This window comes from Zootoca vivipara, chromosome 8, assembly GCF_965207765.1.
Source record: "Zootoca vivipara chromosome 8, rZooViv2.hap1.1, whole genome shotgun sequence".
NCBI classification, from domain to species: domain Eukaryota; kingdom Metazoa; phylum Chordata; class Lepidosauria; order Squamata; family Lacertidae; genus Zootoca; species Zootoca vivipara.
In genome coordinates, this window is record NC_142591.1 from 21,154,614 (window position 1) to 21,175,256 (window position 20,643).

Sequence of the window (20,643 nt, forward strand, 5' to 3'; positions counted from 1 at the left end):
TGCTGTTTGTGTTTTTGCTTTGTCTTTTGCCACCGTGGATGTTGCTGCTATTTCAAGGGCAAGAATGGTCGGTGGGAGAGGGTGGGTAGCATCTGTTGTGGAGGCCTTCAGCTTTGACTGAGGGACACTGTGATGCTGACTGTGCTCTAAAAGTCTTGCATTTTGGCTTCCTCCCTCTAGTGCTGGTACTGCTGATCTTGTCCATGAGAAGGCACAGGAAGCAGCCGTATATCATTGACGAAGACGAGAACATCCATGAGAACATCGTGCGGTACGACGACGAGGGAGGTGGGGAGGAAGACACGGAGGCCTTTGACATTGCAGCCCTGTGGAACCCGAGGGAGGCTCAAGTGGTGCTGAAGAGCAGGCAGGACATGATGCCGGAAATCGAAAGCCTCTCCAGATACGTTCCTCAAGCCTGCACGATGGACAGCAGTGTTCATAGTTATGTGTTGGCCAAGCTCTACGAAGCCGACATGGACCTCTGGGCACCTCCCTTTGACTCTCTCCAGACGTACATGTTTGAGGGCAACGGCTCCGTGGCAGAGTCGCTCAGTTCCTTGCAGTCTGCGTCTACGGACTCAGAGCAGAGCTACGACTATCTGACGGACTGGGGGCCTCGCTTCAAAAAGCTGGCCGAAATGTACGGTGCCACAGAAGGGAACGGGGCCCTTTGGTAACAAAGAGGCGAAGGCAGAGTACTACTCGGGTACTCGGCACAGCCATCCGAATTTGTACTCAATCAGATATTGAGGACACAGGCGAGGTGGCCTCCTACAAATAGCAATATGGTGCTTGAGGGAGAATGCAGAAGAGGAGTGGAAATAAATAAGAGCTCTCTCTGGATCAGCTTTACTCAGTTACATTAAGCTACATTTGTAAACAACAAGAAACAGAAAAGAAAAGGGGTGGGGTGGGGTGGGAGCATTTCCTGGGTGGTTCTTTATTTTAATGGCTACACTTGAAAGCTGCACTGAAAGCTGCACTCCTGAAATAGAATGACACTATTCATGACAGCTTATTATGTTCTTTGCATCTGGGTGCAAAGACCCGTAATTTTCAGTTCTTGAGGAAATTGTCTGCAGAAAGCCTTTCCCGGTGGAGGATGCCCTCCTTTCCTATCTCGGTTTACAAAGCGGTCGCTTGCTGGCAAATTCAAGAAGGCACAAGACAATAGAACAAAAACATGAAACTGGGGGGCTTCTGTCACCAGCAAAAGTCCTTCAGCTCCCTAAAAAGGGGCCTGGCTTTTGCAATCTTGCACAGCAGAAGAGTCTGAGCGATGGGATGTGGGAAGCGGTTGAATGCACTTCAACTTGAATAACAACTGACCTGTGTGTCATATGCATTAATACTAATATCAAATTAATGTATTTTGAGTCTCCTCGGCTTTTAAAAACTGTGACCCGAAATTAAACCAGGCCGGGGGGGGGGGAGAGACACCTCTTTTTGCACTGTCGATGTTTCTTCCACGTGCCAAATGTGAAAATCAGATACAACCAGTGAAAGCCAAATAAAGAAAAGAAAATTATATGATAACCATATGGGGTTAAGAGGGGCTTTCCCAAACTATGCGAGATCAAACTGGGGGAAGTTTACACTGTAGGTAACCTACTTGAACAAATGCAGTATTATAGAGGAATAAATGGATGTAATAAATATTCCATATATAAGTTTTGTATATTTGTTAATAATTTTGGTAATAAATATAATGTGCTGGATACAGTACAGTACCTTAGAACCTCTTTTAATAAAAGTTAAACTGAAGGAAAAATATATATATGAAGATGGTGTTGTGGATGTTTTATCAACCATGTCTGAGACCCAAAGAGCTTCAAGGTTCAGCCCCCTCCAACCCACCCTGCATATTCCTTCCCGTATGCAAGGTCACAAAATGCTTACACAATCCACAGTTTCAAAAGGTAGCATAGGTGAATGCCATATATGAAACACAGGTCTAAAACAGCACTCCCCTTCAGTTCCATGTACTTCCTCCCAACAATGGCCTATATTTGGCGCAGAACACCCAGGCCCCTCTAAAATCAATGAAATTTAAAGAAGCAGTGAAACCCTTTAAAGTCCACGGGTTTCAAGAGGATTAAGGGCCACTGGGTTTTGCAAACTTCCCACATGCATGCAAATGACTGCATGTAGATGTGAAATACACTGGGAAACTGCATCCGCCAGCAGTTTCTCTGCCCCTGTGGGTGCTCCCAGGTGAGGGACTTAATTCTATAAAAAGATTGTTGTGGGGAGGGAGGGAGGAATTGCAAATGGGTTGTTGACAACAGGTTTTGTATTCATTAAAAAAAAAAATTTCCCCCAGAAAGGGTAAATCTGGATTAATTTGTAGGCTGGCATTTTGATGGCAGTGACATCATGTGGATGCTTAAAAACAACAACAACAACAACAACTGGCATTCATGTGGAGCACCAATTCCCCAATAAACACTTGCCTAGAGAGCCCTACAAGAGCTGGGCAGGGATGGCTTCAGAGCCAAGTCAATGGGGAGCTAAGTAGATAGAGCCGGGTGCTAATTTGCCCCCATGAGCCCTGACCACCTAAAGCAATTACCTCCGTTTGTCTAACGAAAGAGCCAGCTTCAGGTGAAAAGGAATCGGGGTGTGGACACCATTAACACAAAAGTGACATGCCAAATAGCAGTTTACCAGAAGGCTGGGAGGCCTCAGGGTCACTGAGGGCAAGTACAACTCTTTCTCTCCTAGCAAATGTCTTCAACAAAAACTCCCTCATCAAAGCTGCTACTTCTGCTACAAAAGAAGCCTCCACAGCCTCCTCTTACGGTCTGAGCCATACCACTGCAAAGGTGGGTAGGGAATAGGAAGAACAGCTGCTTCACACTTCCTCTGGCCTATTTTGCCCAAGCCAGAAGCCGTCTTGGGGCATTAGCCTGAGCACACAAGGGTTAAGAGAGTCCAGCGTTGCAGGGCAACACCTACAAGCCTCACTTTCAATGCCCCCACTGTAGGAATGGATTTAGGCACTACAAGAGGATATATCATTTCGTTTGACTGCAGTAACGTCACACACTCAGGTAAACATGCTCAGAAGCTCCTTTTGCACCTTAATAAGAAACACATGGAGGTTGTGCAGGGCGGTTGCATGGCAGGAAGTACGATGAGGGCAGTATATACATTCCCAGACCCCTAAGGATCAGGCTAAAGCCCTGAATGGGGCTAATATTACAGAGGGAGAGAAATTCCAAAGGCCATTGCAATCTGCCCCTCCGCTTGTCATCATGAGATCTGTCAAAAGTCTTATGCTGCCTTGAGGGAAGACTGTTGCTTCTGCCCTATCCCTCTACAAAACGTTACAGAGGAACAACCATTTGATGTCACGCAATTTGACGATATGCATGTTTTTATACTATCCAAGATTCTGGCTCACTAGACTCAGTTATTGCAGTTACTGCAACGATGTGTGTGCCATTTATTTTGTGTGTGTGTTTTTAGGACACTGTCGCATCAGTATATTCAAAGGCAGCAACTGCTACCAAACAGCTGTTTGCCCCAAGGAAATGAATCGCAACCACACAAAGGTCAGACAAGGATTTTCCCCTCTGCTAGAAACTATGTTCGAGTACAGAAGCATAGCAATTTGCAGTATTTTGCACATTGCCATTTCCTATGCAACTCGAAATTGGGGAGAGGGGCTGAAGAAAACACAGCTATTATAAAATATTCCAAGTGGGAGCTAAAGTGGCAGTTGTATATTCTTAATTGCCTCAAGACTCCTGGTGCTGCAAATTCTCTATTCACTGTCTGATACTTCTGTTTCATAAGCTGTTCTTAAGGCACTCACAGATGTTCTAATCAGGGATGGTAAAGGAAATGCAACTCAAAATAACTCTTTTTGTTGGGGGTACTTTTAGTTGGAAGGGGTTGCAAAGTGCTGTTGCACAGTGATAGCTCTGACTCTAACTGCTAGCTGATTCTGCTGGTTGCTTTTGCCACCCATCTGTCTCAAGAGACAATGGAGTGTGCCTCTGGGGGTGAAGTCAAATGGCTGGGTTAGCAGCACCAGAGTGACCTCCTCAGGGTACAGGTCCTGAGCTGCCCAGATGACAAGACCCTTCTCTCGGCCTCACTGACGTGGTCCAAAGTAAATCAGAGCAATACGTTTGTCACCAGCTGGGCTGTAGAAGTTGCCATAAGGAGGTGTTCAAGGTGTCATCCAACTGTCTTGGGGACTCCACTCCAGATTTGTGTAGGGCAGGCATCCCCAAACTAAGCCCTCCAGATGTTTTGGGACTACAACTCCCAGCATCCCTAGCTAACAGGACCAGTGGTCAGGGATGATGGGAATTGTAGTCTTAAAACATCTGGAGGGCCGAGTTTGGGGGTGCCTGGTGTAGGGTTTACTCCTTAGCCTTTTCTTCTCCCACAAGGCAGCGGAGGTTTAGGATCAGAGTTTTCCTTCGCCTAGATGAGCTACTCTGCTTACTCTACCATGATTAGCAATGGGAGGGGTGGGGTTTTCCCTTCCTGAAACTCTAGATCAGGCATCCCCAAACTTCGGCCCTCCAGATGTTTTGGACTACAATTCCCATCTTCCCCGACCACTGGTCCTGTTAGCTAGGGATGATGGGAGTTGTAGGCCAAAACATCTGGAGGGCCGCAGTTTGGGGATGCCTGCTCTAGATCATAAGTGACCATAACTATGATTCGGACTATGGACTCAACTAAAGAAAATGTGTCACTAGATGGCACTGTGGAGTATTTCACCAACGTGATTTCCCAATATGAGGTTTACAACAGGTTTTGCTGAAATGGTTTTTTGACGTGTCTAGATCCAGCCCTGCTCTGATCCACCTGCAAAGATGCTGCTATCAGAACACCCCTAGCCCCTAAGTCCATTGAGCGTGCAAGGACTTCATAAATTCTTTTCACTCTTGGGTGTCCCCAAGCCAAAAACATTTCCAAACATTCCAGCATGCTCCCACTGAAATCCCATGACTAAGTCTGCAACAAAATGGTGCAGCGTATGCTCACCACCTAGCAGAGGAAGCTCTTGCTCAGTGTTCCAGCCAGCCTTGATTTCCTCCAACATCATCCATTCAGCTATCACCCCCAAACAGTTCTATGTGTGTCCCACCCCCCAATTTCCAACAGACATGCTATTATGCAGCTATTGAACCTGCCAACCCTCAATGAAGTTTTTTTGAGAGTTTTCTCCTTGGGTTGTACCTTGCCCTTTTTTAAACCCTGGAGTTCCCCCAATATCCAAGCTACTGAAATTTATCCTACTGTTTATGAGAAACGTTCTGAGATTCCTCCAGTAGAATTCTGGGAACATGTGCATGAAATCTGTGCAACAAAATATTCACAAATATATTGATATAGAGGGGGAAATAGCTGACTGCTTTTATTGTATAATAACTACAGCATGCTACCCTCACAAACCTGGTTGTATCATAATTTAACTTCTTAGCAAGAGGCACTGGGAACGTATTTCGTTATTCCAAAACTGCTCCAGATAGTAGCAGTACCATCAGAGGAAACAAAAAATCAGGAGAACAGCTCCTCCCAGAGGCATCCTCAAATAAACAAAGGACCTTATAAATAGGATGGTGGGGGGTGGCATCATTTTTACTGTGAAGCCACTAGATGACAGACAGGCAGACAAATAGAGAAAGTGGTGATAGGTGCTTCAAAAGGAGTGGGTTATAGGTTCTGCTATAAGCCCGTGTCCTCAAAGCAGGCAGGAAGAGTTAACTGTTCATTCTCAGCCAGGAGAAATGGCTTCTGCAGAGGCAGCTGAACTTGGGAGGCAGGATCTCTCCCATCAGTTCCTCAGCACCCCCCCCCTTCTTCCAATTTTTTTTTAAAGCCCACTTCAAGCTGATTCAAAAGGTCACTCAAAGACAGGTCCGCTGCCACAGATGAGGGCATCAGGTGGGCTGGATGCGGGGGGGGGGCTTCATTTCCAGCATTCTCTCTCATTCCCCCCCCCTCAGCCCAAAATCCTTCACATACTCGATCTACCACTACTTGCTCAGCAAAGACTAAGGTCCCTCTCCCCTCCTTGTGCTGTCTGTGTGGCGACCATAACAGAAGGAAAGGGTAGCATCCAATTACAATTGATATCTAATATTCCTGGTGTCCAGTCAAAGCTGAGTATGAGCTATACAAAGAGCTGAAAGTCACATTTCTACAGGTATATTGTGGGCAACCAAAGCAGGCATTGGCAGGTGTACCAATGAACATTGCATCGACAAACCTGGCCTCTTGATCCCAGCCATAACAGCTGGTGAAATTGAGCCAAGGAGGGTTGATCAGGTGTTTCCAGGGAACTGTAAATGCTTCCTTGCATGAAGCAAGGATGTAGTAGTGCAGCCATGACTGAAAAAGCCAGCCCTATACGCAATTGATTGCAACAACTATTGCCCCATCATAAATACTGCCTTCCTGGAGAAATTGATTGCGACGGAACCAACTGCAGACATTTCTGGATGAGACTGATTGTCTGGATCCATGGATTCAGGACTGCATTGTGAGAGGGAAATGAGCAAGGGAAATTATCCACTTCACACCAGAAGACGTGTGTGTTTAAGTGATTTTGATGAAATATATGCTTGGCCTTTTTGGACACCACATTCCTAACTTAAACTCTTGATCTCAAGGTCATGGGTTCGAGCCCCACATTGGGCGAAAGATCCCTGCATTGCAGGGGGCTGAACTAGACAATCTTCACGGTCCTATCCAATTCTACAAGTTATCGTCCTGCTGCAGTGGTACCTGTTTATCTACTTGCACTGGTGTGCTTTCGAACTGCTACATTGGCAGGAGCTGGGACAGGGCAACGGGAGCTCACCCCGCCGTGTGGATTCGAACCGCCAACCTTCTGATCAGCAAGCCCAAGAGGCTCAGTAGTTGAGACAACAGCGCCAGCCGCATCCCAACATTACATAAGAACTGAGCCACCAACAGACTATTTCCAGCAGCTACAGTCACTCGGGATACTGAATAGCACTTTTAGGCTACATAAGAAAACTCTTTGATGCTGCTGAATCCATCAACCAAAATCTAAGGGGCTGAAGTGTCCATATTTCCCTTGCTTCTTTTGATCTGGACCTACTCCACACACATCTGTTTCCTGCCACCACATCCCCTTTGGCAACCCCACACGAGTACAGAACTGAAGCGGGTGGTTCATATAAAGTACAAGTAGATTGGCCTCACAACACGCAAGGTGTATTTCAGTCTGTTTCAAAACGCTGCCTCGATGAACTTCAATGTCGTGCTTTTTTTTTTGCTGAACCACAGTGCCACCCAGCGGTGCAAAGGCAGACTTTCCATATCGTGAATACCTTCTTTTTGAGATGTGTGTAGAATTCAAGTGTATGCCTGCCCAAAGCATTAACATGCAAGAGCGTTCAAGGCAGATCTGTATACAAAAATTGAAACTCCTCACCAAAATAGATTTCCCAAGCCACAATTTAATAAAGCAACAGATAGTAAAAGCAAGAAGAATCTAAAACGCTTCTTTTGCATCATGGGCAGGAGAAGTTTTAGGAACCGATATGCAGCTGAGGCTCATGCATGCGTACTTAGAAATATTTCACTGAGTTTAACGGGACTTGCATCCAGGGAAGTGTGCATTGGGTTACAGCCTGAGACTGCATTCTTAAGCGAACTTACTAGGGAGTAACAGCCTGTGGACACAGTGGGACCAACCTCTGAGTAAATATGCATAGGATGTTTGCTTATTTAATATATTTACATATTCTGCGTAATACTTAATATAGTCTCAAAGCAGTTTACCAAAAAAAAAACAAATACAACAATGAAAAACAAATACAGTAATGGAACTGTGAAACGACAATGCAATGCAATACAATCTCCCAAAATGAAAACATAGCAGCACATTGTGAAACATGTTTAGGGCCATCGATTCCACAGCCTGCCCACAAACTGCAACCCTTGGCCCACTAACAAATACACACGTCGCATCCTAATGCCGCCTCGTATCTGCACAATATAGTATAGTCGTACCTTGGATCTTGAACGCCTTGCGACTCAAACATTTTGGCTCCCGAAAACCACAAACCCGGAAGTGAGTGTTCCGGTTTGCGAATGTCCTTTGGAACCCGAACATCCAACGCAGCTTCCGATTGGCTGCAGGAGCTTCCTGCAGCCAATCGGAAGCTGCGCCTTGGTTTCTGAACAATGTTAGTCCTACTCAGAGTAAATCCACTAGAAGGCGCGCCCTCCACCCCCATCCGTTCAGCCCGGACACTGACATCCAGCTCCAAAGGCTTCTGGTGGTTCCCTCACTGACAGAAGTGAAGCTACAAGAAACCAGGCAGAGGGCCTTCTCGGTAGTGGCGCCTGCCCTGTGGAATGCCCTCCCATCAGATGTCAAGGAGATGAGTAACAACCTTTAGAAGACATCTGAAGGCAGCCCTGTATAGGGAAGCCTTTTAATGTGTAATGTTTTATTATGTTTTTATATATGTTGGAAGCCGCCCAGAGTGGCTGCAGCAACAAAGTCAGATGGGGGGGGCACAATTTAACAACAACAACAACAATATTGCCATGAACCTTGCAAAAGCACTTTCACCATCATTGCTTTAAGGAACACCTGGGACTGTTTAGCAGGTGTCATTAACTTGCTTGCTTACTTCTCATTCTGGGCCGTGTTCTCTTATCTTGCCTTCGCCAGCCTTAATCAGCACTTCTGCAAAGCGCAATCCGCATCAAGCAGCCTGATTGTGCTGAACAACTTATTGACGGACACAAGGAAAGAAAAGTTAAGCAGAGGACGGCTACAGTGTCCTAATGAACGGACGTGGCATCGGACTGGCTGTGATGCAAAATGACCTGTACACAAAAGCCCATCAGAATCCAGCTTTCCATTAACGGCACTGTGGGAAAATTCTCATGCACCCATTAACATTCAGTGGAGGAAACGGGTTATGCCTATCTCATTAATCACTTGGCGCAACAGAAGTAATTTCCGTGAATGCTACTTTGACATCAGCAGATCATTACCCTATAACAAGAAGCTACTCAATCGTCATTGCATCTCGGCTGTATAAGTAATTGGAAGTGAAGTGGCTATTGTGAAATTGTTTTGAGGCACCACATGATTGACATAAATATTTGCTCATTATGGCTCGTTCTCATTATGTTCCATCTAAAGCTGCGGTCGCAGCATCACTGAGTGTTGCTTTAAATCAAGTCTAACTGTTTGGTTAAGCTGGTGGCAGCATGATTAAGGCGAGCAGCTGCGAATGGGAAGGACGACGCATGGATAAATCAGGGGTGGGGGACCCAAAGGCCATATCCCTTTGTGGACAAGTATATCGAGGCTTATTCCCAATGGTGGGAGGGACCAGAAAGCCAAGTGGGAGGAGCAACAGTTGTGACTCCTCCCTTTGTACAGACAGGCTACGTTCTAGCCTCATAAAAGTCACGTGTTTTCTACACGTGAATGTCCCACTCTGCTTCACATTACTCTATCCTCCATCCAGACAAACGATAAGCCATAAATCAAGGGCACAGTCCAGCCGGGCAAAAGTACGGCAGGGTCAGTGACGGTTGTGGCTACAATCTCCTTCCAACCCACTTCTGAAGGAGTGTAACTTCTACAAGAGCACAGGGCACCAGATCACAATAAATGCAAGGGGGAAAATCACTGTCACAAAGGGACATAAATCATCTGCACATACTCAGGAACACTTCACCCAAATGTCCTGGCACTCTCTCATGGGGGCCAGAGAGTTTGTAAACAAAATGTGGCATGCCACAGCTTGCACATGCTCAGAATCGCAAGACTACCATTCAGGCCATTGTATCTGGTGTGGGGGAGAGAGTCCCTTGTGGCTTTGTATATCTTCTGAATGGGACTGGATCCTCTACATTCAAGAAGGCTACAGGTACTACAGTTAGAAAAATTATCTCTGGTGCTTATATTGTTCCAATAGATAACGCTTTCAATACCTGGCTATTATCTGACATCATCCAAGCAAGCTAAATCTAAGGAGGTGTTTAATTTTAGTTTAATTTTCATTGCATTTTACACAGAAGGTGCATTTATCTGATTTATATCTACACTAATAAACATTTTTACCCCCCTGCCTTGTGGGGGCCTTCTTCAGGACAAGAAAAGGCCAAGGAGTAAACCCTACACAAATCTGGAGTAGAGCCCCTGAGATGCATAGGTGGCATCTTGTAGGCCTCCTTCTGGCAACTCTTGAACCCAAGCTGGTGCCAAATGCATCGCTCTGCTTTCCTTTGGACCACATCAGTGAAACCAAGAGGGGGGGCTTGCCATTCGGGCAGCACAGGACCTCCATACACACTTCCCCCGAGAGGGCCTTCTCGGTAGTGGTGCCCACCCTGTGGAACGCCCTCCCACCAGATGTCAAGGAAATAAAAAACTATCTGACTTTTAGAAGACATCTGAAGGCAGCCTTGCTTAGGGAAGTTTTTAATGTTTGATGCTTTATTGTATTTTTAATATTTTGTGGGAAGCCACCCAGAGCGGTAGGGGTATAAATAAATTGTTGTTGTGTTTGTTGCTGAGTTTTTAGAATTACCCTCACAGAGCTACAATTTCCAGAGTTCCCTGTGAAGAGGGGATGGCTGCTGAGCCACTCTGAGAATTGCAGCTCCTCTGTGATCAAATTGTAAAAACAACGCTTCTGCGCGGGAGCTCTGTCCCTGAGCTGGCCTCCTCTTCATAAAACAAATGCACAATTCCCAGACTTCGAACTAGCAAGACTGGACTGCAGCCCTAAGATGGCTTGGGATAGCTCTCGCTCCAAATGGGGAGCTGGAGTTCTAGATTTTCACCATGCATGCCAGATCTCAGAAATACCGGCTTGTGAGTGCTCCAATTGGAGAACAGCCTTTACTAAAGGTGTCATGGGCTTTGAAGACGTTCAAACTCAGGGCAAAAAAGAGAAACATGCTAAGAGGAAGGCACGCTTGGCAAACCCTCACCATGATCAAATCCCACCTAGAAATCTATGTTCCCACTGTGGAAGGACGTATGCATCCAGAATTGGCCTCCGCCATTACTTACGGACTCACTGCTAAGAGTTAGACCGTGTTCATGGCAGACAATCTTACTCAGCCACAAGTGATCACCAAAGAGAGAAGCAGAGTAATACAGTGGTACCTCAGGTTTAATACTTAATTGGTTCCGGAAGTCTGTACTTAGCCTGAAGCATACTTAACCTGAAGTGAACTTTCCCATTGAAAGTAATGGAAAGTGGATTAATCCGTTCCAGACGATGAAAAACACCCCCTAAAACAGCAATTTAACACGAATTTTACTGTCTAACGAGACCATTGATCCATAAAATGAAGGCAATAATCAATGTACTGTACTATAAAATAAATAAGACAGTATTGTAGATGAAGAATATTAACATTTACAGTGGTACCTCGGGTTAAGTACTTAATTGGTTCCGGGGTGCCATTTGTACCCCAAAAAGTACTTAACCCGAGTGGCGATAGCGCACGTGCATGAAGCACCGAAAGAGCACTTCTGCGCATGCACAAAGCACACAGGTCGCTTCTGCGCATGCGCACGCGGCAGAACCTGGAAGTAAACACTTCCGGGTCTGCGGAGTACTTAACCTGAAAGTGCTCAACCTGAAGCATACTTAACCCGATGTATGACTGTAAAAGGCATAGGGCTGAGCCAGTTTCACAGTCAGAAATCAAGGTCAGAGATTGGGATTCTCTGCCATGAAGCAATGTTGATGTGTAGATCGTAGCAAGGGGAAAGAGCCAGTCACAGTTTTCCTGAGATTTTCAGGTAATCCTTTCTCATTTGTCTGACAGTGACACCCGTGCCATTGCTCAAAATTTTGACGGCAAAACTTGGCACAGGAACAAAATTATGTACTTGATTCTCCCCCACCACCAAAAAAAAAGTGATCACTCCGTCAACCCACTTAGCACCTTATTAACCTTTACCTTCAAGCTGTCCATATGCTCCACACATTTTGCCATATGGTGCATGTGAAATGAACATTTCTCAACTGTAAATTTTACACACACACACACACACACACACACACACACACACACACAATACTCTCCTGCTCTGGAGGGTAGGATTCGAACCAATAGATTCAAGCTACAAGAAAAGAGATTCCGACTAAACATCAGGAAGAACTTTCTGACAGCCAGAGCTGTTTGACAGTGTAATGGTCTCTCTCAGAAGGTTGTGGACACTCCTTCCTTGGGAGTTTTTTTAAAGCAGAGGTTGCATGGCCATCTGTCCTGAATGCTTTAGCTGAGATTCCTGCATTGCAGGGGGTTGGACTAGATGACCCTCGGGGTCCCTTCCAACTCTACAGTTCTTTGGTTCTACTTTTTAGAATCATACAGATGTACAGCAAATTCCCCCTTTGCAGAGGAGGAACTGAGACTGAGAGGCACATTTATACTAAGCAATTCCATGAATTCATGGCTGAGTCCAACAGGGGAGCCTGGGGGACATGGGTGCTCTACATCTACTTATGCACATCTGGACATGCAGCTCAGTCGAAAAAAAGAGCTCCTGTGCATCAGTGTCCCCATTCACTTCAATGGAGGGGCAGCTCCTCATGTGAATCCCTTTCTGAACACTAAGCTGCCTGCTCAGTTGAAGTAAATGAAGTTCTTGCAAGGGCTGGTCTGGGACATTTTGCTGCCTGGGGTGGAGCAGTGAATGATCCCCACCCCAACCCACAAAGTGCATATCACCCAAAACTGGTCAAGTTGTTTTAGCACTTGAGACAGAAAATCTCCCCTCCTTGGCAACATAAAGCAAATAATAAATACTTTACTATTTACTGTCCTTTCATCACTGTTCTGGTCCCCATCAGTTTCGCATGTGTTCATTCTAGTACTTTTATTTCTATTTCATTCTTATGTCCGTTGCCTACCGAGTTTCTGCATCCATCTGTGAATTTATTTAAATTGCATGCAAAAAGCTCACAAGTTCTTGTACATGTTTTAACATAAAATAGTCACTTTTGGCATGTATTTTACCCTAGGACCAAGGGCGTACCCACCATGCGGCAAGTTAGGGCAGCTGCCCTACTCTAGAAGCAGGGCTGGTGGGCAGAGGCGGAGCACAGCCCGGCGGAGCGCGAGTTCGCCATTCCCGCCGCACCGCGCCGCACCCTCCCTCCAGCTCCCCGGCGCACCCTCAGGCAAGGCCAAGCGCGGCGGGGAACCAGGGAGCGCGGCGCGGTGGGCGGGAACGCCGAACTCGCGCTCCGCTGGGCTGGGCTCCGCCTCCGCCCACCAGCCCTGCTGCTAGGGAGGGGCACAGCCCGGCGGAGCGCGAGTTCACCGTTCCCGCCCGCCGCGCTGCGCCCTCCCTCCAGCTCCCCGTCGCGCCCTCTGGCAAGGCCAAGCGCGGCGGGGAACCAGAGAGCGTGGCGCGGCGGGCAGGAACGCTGAACTCGCGCTCCGCTGGGCTGGGCTCCGCCTCCTCCCACCAGCCCTGCTGCTAGGGAGGGGCACAGCCCGGCGGAGCGCGAGTTCGCCGTTCCCGCCCGCCGCGCTGCGCGGCGGGCGGGAACGCTGAACTCGCGCTCCGCTGGGCTGGGCTCCGCCTCCGCCCACCAGCCCTGCTTCTAGGGAGGGGCACAGCCCGGCGGAGCACGAGTTCGCTGTTCCCGCCCACTTTGTGGCCCCTCCCCTTCCGTGCCTTGGCCCCTCCCCTTGCCCCCCCCTAGTTTTGATCCTGGGTACGCCCATGCCTAGGACACTCATTTCTGTATGCAACAAAACAAAACAAAACATTTCCCAATGCATCTTGGTTTGTTTTTGACGCAGTGAGGTTTTGACTGATTTTGTATTCATTTTAATGCAAATTAATAGTTCCATATTACAGAGTAATATCCAACTTTGGCTGTGTACGCACTTCAAAGCTCGTTTGAAGCACCTTCTGTCCCTCAAAGAACTCTAGGTGCTGTAGTTTATACCTCACGGTTACAAATTCCCAGCATGCCAAAATAACCTACAGCGTCCAGAATTCTTTGAGGGAGAGAATGTGTTTTAAAGGTACCGTGTGTGCCTAGCCCAAGTTGACAAACTGGAATCAATGCACTTCTACCCATTGATTTCAAGGAATCTATTCGTGAGTATGACAAACAATGATCACCTTCTGTACTTTGTTAGCTAAACTGGGCCTCTCACATCGTAAGTTGGCAATTGTGTGATATGCTCAACAAAGAAAATAATAAACATTAACATGGGTAGGAGTATCTCCTGGTGTTTTTAAAAGGGAGCGCAAACCTGATTCTAGAAATCTTCAGAGACTAATCTTCTCTGAACTCAGTTGCACTAAAAAAAACAATTAATACTTAGCAGAATTAAATCACTCTACATGTGCTGTATTGATACATTATGCTCTGGTTCCCTTATATATATTTTTTGCGTAAAAATGCTGATGATGATAAAAATAGGGAAGAAATCTGGGCATGTGATTCTCAATTTGATAATGTTCCAAACCAAGAAGCTCAGTGCTGCCACTAGATGGTAGTACTTCAGAACTGCCACTAGATGGCAGTACTTCAGAACATTGCAGGAACATACCAGGGCAATAGGACCAATGCAAAATTCCTGTTCTTTTCAGTGGCTGCAGCACATTGTTGTAATCTGAAGGGTTAAGGGTGCAGTCAATGTCTACATGAAAGAGGCTGCCACATAGCATCCTGCTCTAATGCAAAAAAAAAAGAACTAAAAAGTATGCCAAGTATATCCGTCCTCTGCTCCACAATTAGGCTTTATTTATTTCGAATTGATGTCACATATTTAGAGGCAAATATTCCTACTGCCAGGGGTGGAGCAAGGTGGGGGTGGTCCTCCCGGGGTGTCACCTCTGAGGGGGGGGTGACAAAACGCTGTGTAGCACTCAACATCTGTGAGAGATGCTGTGGCATTGGCGCGCAAAGGATTCCCCCTGCCAAAATGGTCCCCCTCAGCTGTAGGGCGGCAGGCAGACTCCTCGTCGCAAGGCACACAATCTTTCCCCAAAACAGCTCAACAGCTTTGGTGAATCCAGTGGGTAGATCACTGCCAGATTTTTTTTTTATAGTTGGGAGTAGATCGCTGTCTCTTGGGACATGCCTGCTATAAATAAAATAACACAAGCTAAAACACAATCCATCCTGTAGATTTAAGAATCTATCCACAGTCGCCTACTTGTTTTCAGAGGCCCAGAATCCACATTCCTTTGTAAGAAAATATGAAATAGAGTCAAACATTTTTGCAGGCAAAAAAAATTCAATGGGGGTGGGGATTGACAAAGAAATTTTCTGCACCGGGTACCACCTGACCTTGCTACGCCACTGCTTCCTGCCTCGGGATCCTCTCCAACCCTCAAAGTTCACCCCACCCTGACAACCTGTGCCATGCATCCCCAAACTTCGGCCCTCCATCTTCCCCGACCACTGGTACTGTTAGCTAGGGATCATGGGAGTTGTAGGCCAAAACATCTGGAGGGCCGAAGTTTGGGGGTGACCCTGTTTTCATCAGAGAAATGTTGTAAGGTGTGCACAAGAGGAAGTATTGGGGCTAGTGCAATCTGTTGAGTAACCAGCCATCAGAACCATGCTGGCTTCTCTTGCCCAATTGATTCTGCTAGCACAACTAGTACACCACCAAGTGACTTTAACTTAGCGCTACACGGAATTCCTCCCTTAATTTTCACGGAGGCTCTCACTGAAGCTCTTCTTGATCGCTGTGAAACTATGAAGTTGGGCACTTTCTTGGTGCATGTGCAAAGCTGTGAAATACAAACCTTTGAGTATACTGTACTGTTCTAACCCTCTACTTCCCCAAATGAGGGTGAGGGATTTCACTCACTCACATACCCAAATGGGATGTGTGGTTTTGAAGGTTCAGAAATTCTTCCCCCCAACTATAATATACAATTTTGACCTCAATCCTTTCGAGAACTTGGCAAACACTCCAAAAGGGTTGCCTCAATATCAGTCATGGATTGTTTCAGTGATAGAGGTTAGAGTTCAACCATAGCGGTGCGCTGCAGTCCGTAAACACTAGAATCTCATTACGCGAGGTAATCTGTTTGAATAAAGAGAAGTTAAATCTATCCCTAAGTCACCATATCTGGGGTTTTCCCCGACATTACGAAAGCTGCCAGAAAACATGCCAGACAGTAAACACTGTCAGATTCTCTGCTAGTTAATTGGCACATCAATTTATCTTTCTAATCACCATCCACATTCTTTTCAATGTTTCCTGTTTTACATCGTAACTTCATTTGTGAATAAAGCTCTTCAAAGAAAGCATTTAGCTTGGAAGATCACAGGTCAAATTAGAGGTACAATTCAATCTTCCATATCAATCTCTTCCATTCAGATTAAAGCAGCAAGAGTCTGACCTTCCGTATGAAGTTCAATTGAATGCCAATAATAAAAGAGAAGAAAATGCCTAATGTCCCAGGCAGAGGCAGATTTAGGGCAGCGCGACTGGTTCTGCCACGCTGGGCGCCAAGCCTAGGGGGTGTCGCAGGATGTTGCAACAAAGATGTAGTGAATTGAGCAGAATGGAAAATGAGAGAGGGTGCCAAATTTTGGGCTCGCACAGGGCTTCCCTGAAATTTGAAAGACCAAAGTCTGCCTCTGTCCCAGGGGCTAAACAGCATCTGACACTATACAGTATGCTGTTGGGAGTTTCATTCCCCGTGTGCATTAGAAAATACACCAGGGAGATAGATAAGAGGTAGCTGATTTTCAACAACTGGGAAGGGGGAGAGTTATCCCTTCCATTCACAATGCTGATCTTGATGAAAATGGCTAATGGAATTAGGAAAAATGGTTCCACTGGCCTTGATGGGAGTCCCCCTTTGCCCACTTAAAGCCATCGTATTGGCCCGAATATAAGCCGCACCTTTAAAATTCATTGGGGGGGAGACAATACCCGAATATAAGCCACTCCCTTAAAATTCCGCAGGCACTCACACCTGTTCAGTTTTACCATACGTCTGTTTCAGCAGTGATATCATAAAAGCCAATTTTTGTAAGGTCGCAAATTTAAGCTGTACTTTAACTTTTCACAGTCAGAATTTGGAAAAGAAAAAAAAGTGTGGCTCATATTCCAGCCAATACGGTAATACGGTAGGCAGCATTAGGTGTCAGGACTGAGGCTGGAGTGGGAAGAGTTAAGCACAACCCCTGATATCTGTTATTGCTTAAAAGTGTCTTGTCCAGCTGAACCCCATTCTCACTAATGCCTATATCCCTTGGGGATGGGAAAGGAGAATACTATTGATTTATATATCATATGTATTCACACATACACAAGCAAGCAGGCAGTACTCCAAATGAATTCTGAGCAAAGAGGCTTTGAATTGAATAAGAGAGATTCCAGAACACGCACGCTCAAGTCAGAGATGGAGACCGTCAGACCACCTGCCCAGTGCATGCTGGGCCATCTGCTACTTGCCTGTCTTACACCTGTGCTTCCTTCTCCAAGGGAGTCTGGCCTCCTAGAGGGGACAAGGCTTGACACAGCAATTTCCCGCTAGCTGCCTCCTGCTTACATCAGCTTGCATAGGTTTTCCTGGGGGCAAGGGCTGAATAGCAATGCCAACTTGGAAATTGTGATCTCTCCTGGTAGAACCACCCCTTCAGTACCCCTATGGGTGCCCTTTTTGTTCTTGATCAGTGTTACTTGGCAGGTGGGTTGATCGTGTAGCTATGGATGTGGTTTAGGGTCCCTCCAGACATTCGTTTTATTGTGCATTTGCGTGTTCAGACTCAGAGACCTCCCCCCAAATAAAAACACATTTGACTCAAATTTTAGTTTTGGTTTTTGGCAGGATTTAGGCCAGAACCTTATTGATTACAGAAAAGTGAGTGGTTGCATAGGCTCTAGTTCGACTAACTCCCTGCACCCTTGCAGGTAGCTCTGACCCAGAGCTCTACCACAGGTCAGCCATGGGTGAACACCTGAGGCAGGTGAAAAGCCTGGGAACAGACTCTTTTCACTCCCCAGACCAGGGGTCAGCAACCATTTTCAGCCATGGGCCAGTGCACCGTCCCTCAGACCATGCGGTGGGCCGGACTATATTTTGAAAGGGGAAAAGGAACGAATTCCTTTGCCCCACAAATAACCCAGAGATGCATTTCAAATAAACGCACACATTCTACTCATATAAAAACACCAGGCAAGCCCCACAAATAACCCAGAAATGCATTTTAAATAAAAGGACATATTCCACTCATGTAAAAACACGCTGATTCCTGGACCGTCCGCGGGCTGGATTGAGAAGGCGATTGGGCCGCATCCGGCCCACGGGCCTGAGGTTGCCTACCCCTGCCCCAGATGCTCCCCTGGACTCAGGCATGGGCACAACCCCCTTTCGGGGGTTGACAAAACCAAGTTAAGTCTCTGGATTCCTTTAACGGAATACCCTTCACATAGGAATGGTGAGACCATTCTCTCATCCCTATCACATGAACCAGTGCCTATCCAAATTGTTATGCGGCAGGCGAAACCCAAATGGCCACAGCCAATCAGCCAAGTTGGGAAAATTCCTGCCATGCCCCTGTCCCAATGACAGATGACACACGGCGGCATAAAGCAAGGTCAATCGCAAAAATGCCCTAAAATTAGGGAGAGGTGGGAGGGTGTTCCAATGCACGAGCCAAAAGAGGAAGCTCTGGGACATGTGCAAGGGATTATATAGGTCCCTCGATCCGTTTAGACTGCACCCCATTGGCCAGATTAAGCCCAGAAACGAGGGACCTACCAATCAGGTGTTGTACTGGTAGCTATCCAATAGACCCACCCACAACCAGGTGGTCAGTCTCCAGGTCTCACTGCAACACGTGCCCTCTTTTAGGGAGGACACAATTTATCATGATTTGTGTTCCTGGTGATCTCAGGGTGATCTTGCTTTCGATACTGTTTCCGCCTGCGAAAGTGGGCAGACTTGCTTTGTTCCCAGTTGCTGCAGGCCCCATAGTTTCCTGCTGAAAATTTCATACCACAAATGTTCCACGCTGTGGGTGGGTGTGGGTTTTGTTTCACTATAGCACAAGAGAGACCTCCTCCAACAACAATAATAATAATGCAGTAATACAGGGGAAGTAGTACAGAGCAACAATTAAAGCAGAATGTGTCCACCATCAATGCATTATTTTTGAGTCAATGATATGTTGCAGAATACACCTATAACCAAAAAAAAAAAAACTGTTGCGGAAAACAAATTAAACAATTCACATCCCACAGGTTTTTTTAGTCTTATTAAGTATGTTTTATACTTCAGCACAGCTGCTAGTAATATTCTAAATCCTGCGAAGAAAATTGAACCGAGGATCCTTTGGATGAACTCGAATTGAACTGTGAGCTGAACCTGAAAGCAAACTAGTTCATTTTGCAAAGGGACAAATCTGAATTTGGTTCAGTTCTTTTTGGGACGTGTCAAAGTTGAACTAGAACTAGTTCCTTTTTTGAATGAACTTTCCAAGCTCCGCAATGTTTTTAAACAATAAACTCATTTCTAATGGCAAGGGTGAAAGAGAAATAAATATCCACTAACAACCTCATGCTATTTATCAATTTGTACTGTAAATGGTAGCAAACAAACAAGCAAAACCAGTGTGTGTGTCTTTGTGCTGCGGCAGCTAAAGTACTATACTATACTTGGCAAGTAGGGCAGCAGACCCCAGCTGTGTCCCAATTGCCATTAAAAAAGCAACAACCACCTTTAATAAAAATGAAAGGGGGGAATCTAAATAGCAATTCCAACAGAAAGGAAGAGAGAACTTACAATACATAGAATATTATCGCTGAATAGAAGGAGAGAGAATGACTGCCATACCCAGGAGTCATGACTGCTTTTATGTGGAAACTTATGTTCGTCTGCCTGATGCTTTTTACCTCAGAGCACAGGGAGAATTTTAAAATTAAATTAAGAAACTGTTTGGCCATCGCATCAGCCATAACAAAACAATAATATCAATACAAAATAAAAAAAACCTAAGAATGAGGCATAAAAGAACCAGGATTGGATAAGCAAGATGCAAATTATTGAAATATAATACACCGTATTTGACCAAACTGCGGGAGGCAGTGGAAGACAGGAGTGCCTGGCGTGCTCTGGTCCATGGGGTCACGAAGAGTCGGACACAACTAAACGACTAAACAACAACAATACACCGTTAGGCACCAGGCAAAAACATTCCTCTGTAACCAGGCCTTGGGCGGATTGACATGTTTATACTGTACTGTATTATGTATTTTTTGTTTTTATATTGTGATTTTATGTTGTGAACCGCCCCGAGACCTGTGGGTATAGGGGTGTGTGTGTGTGTGTGTGCGCGCACACACACACACACACACACACACACACACACACTGTATATTCCTGCGTATAAGACTACTTTTTAACCCAGGAAAATCTTCTCAAAAGTCGGGGGTCGTCTTATACGCTGGGTCGTATTCCTTATACGGCAAGTATATCCCAAATTCTATATTTTAACTGGAAAAGTTGGGGGTCGTCTTATACGCCCAGTCGTCTTATACGCCGGAATATACGGTGTATATATATATTGCTGCCAGAAGCGCCATTTGGCCTAGTGCCTCAGGCTCAAAGGGGGCCTCAAATTATGACACTTGTTAACTTTTTGGCAT

At 46.0% G+C, this 20,643-nt stretch overlaps 1 protein-coding gene and 1 long non-coding RNA gene across 3 annotated transcripts in view; one reads left to right on the forward strand and one right to left on the reverse strand.

Moving 5' to 3' along the window:
- CDH20 (cadherin 20) overlaps window positions 1-884 on the forward strand; it is a 161,788-nt gene extending 160,904 nt beyond the window's left edge. Inside the window, exon 12 of the mRNA XM_088676224.1 lies at window positions 181-884. Within this exon, the coding sequence (XP_088532350.1) occupies window positions 181-680 (500 nt within the window). The 3' untranslated portion in view covers window positions 681-884. The remainder of the gene's footprint in view (window positions 1-180) is intronic.
- LOC148684750 (uncharacterized) overlaps window positions 1-20,643 on the reverse strand; it is an 81,279-nt gene that overhangs the window by 12,936 nt on the left and 47,700 nt on the right. The gene's annotated exons all lie outside the window — the stretch shown is intronic.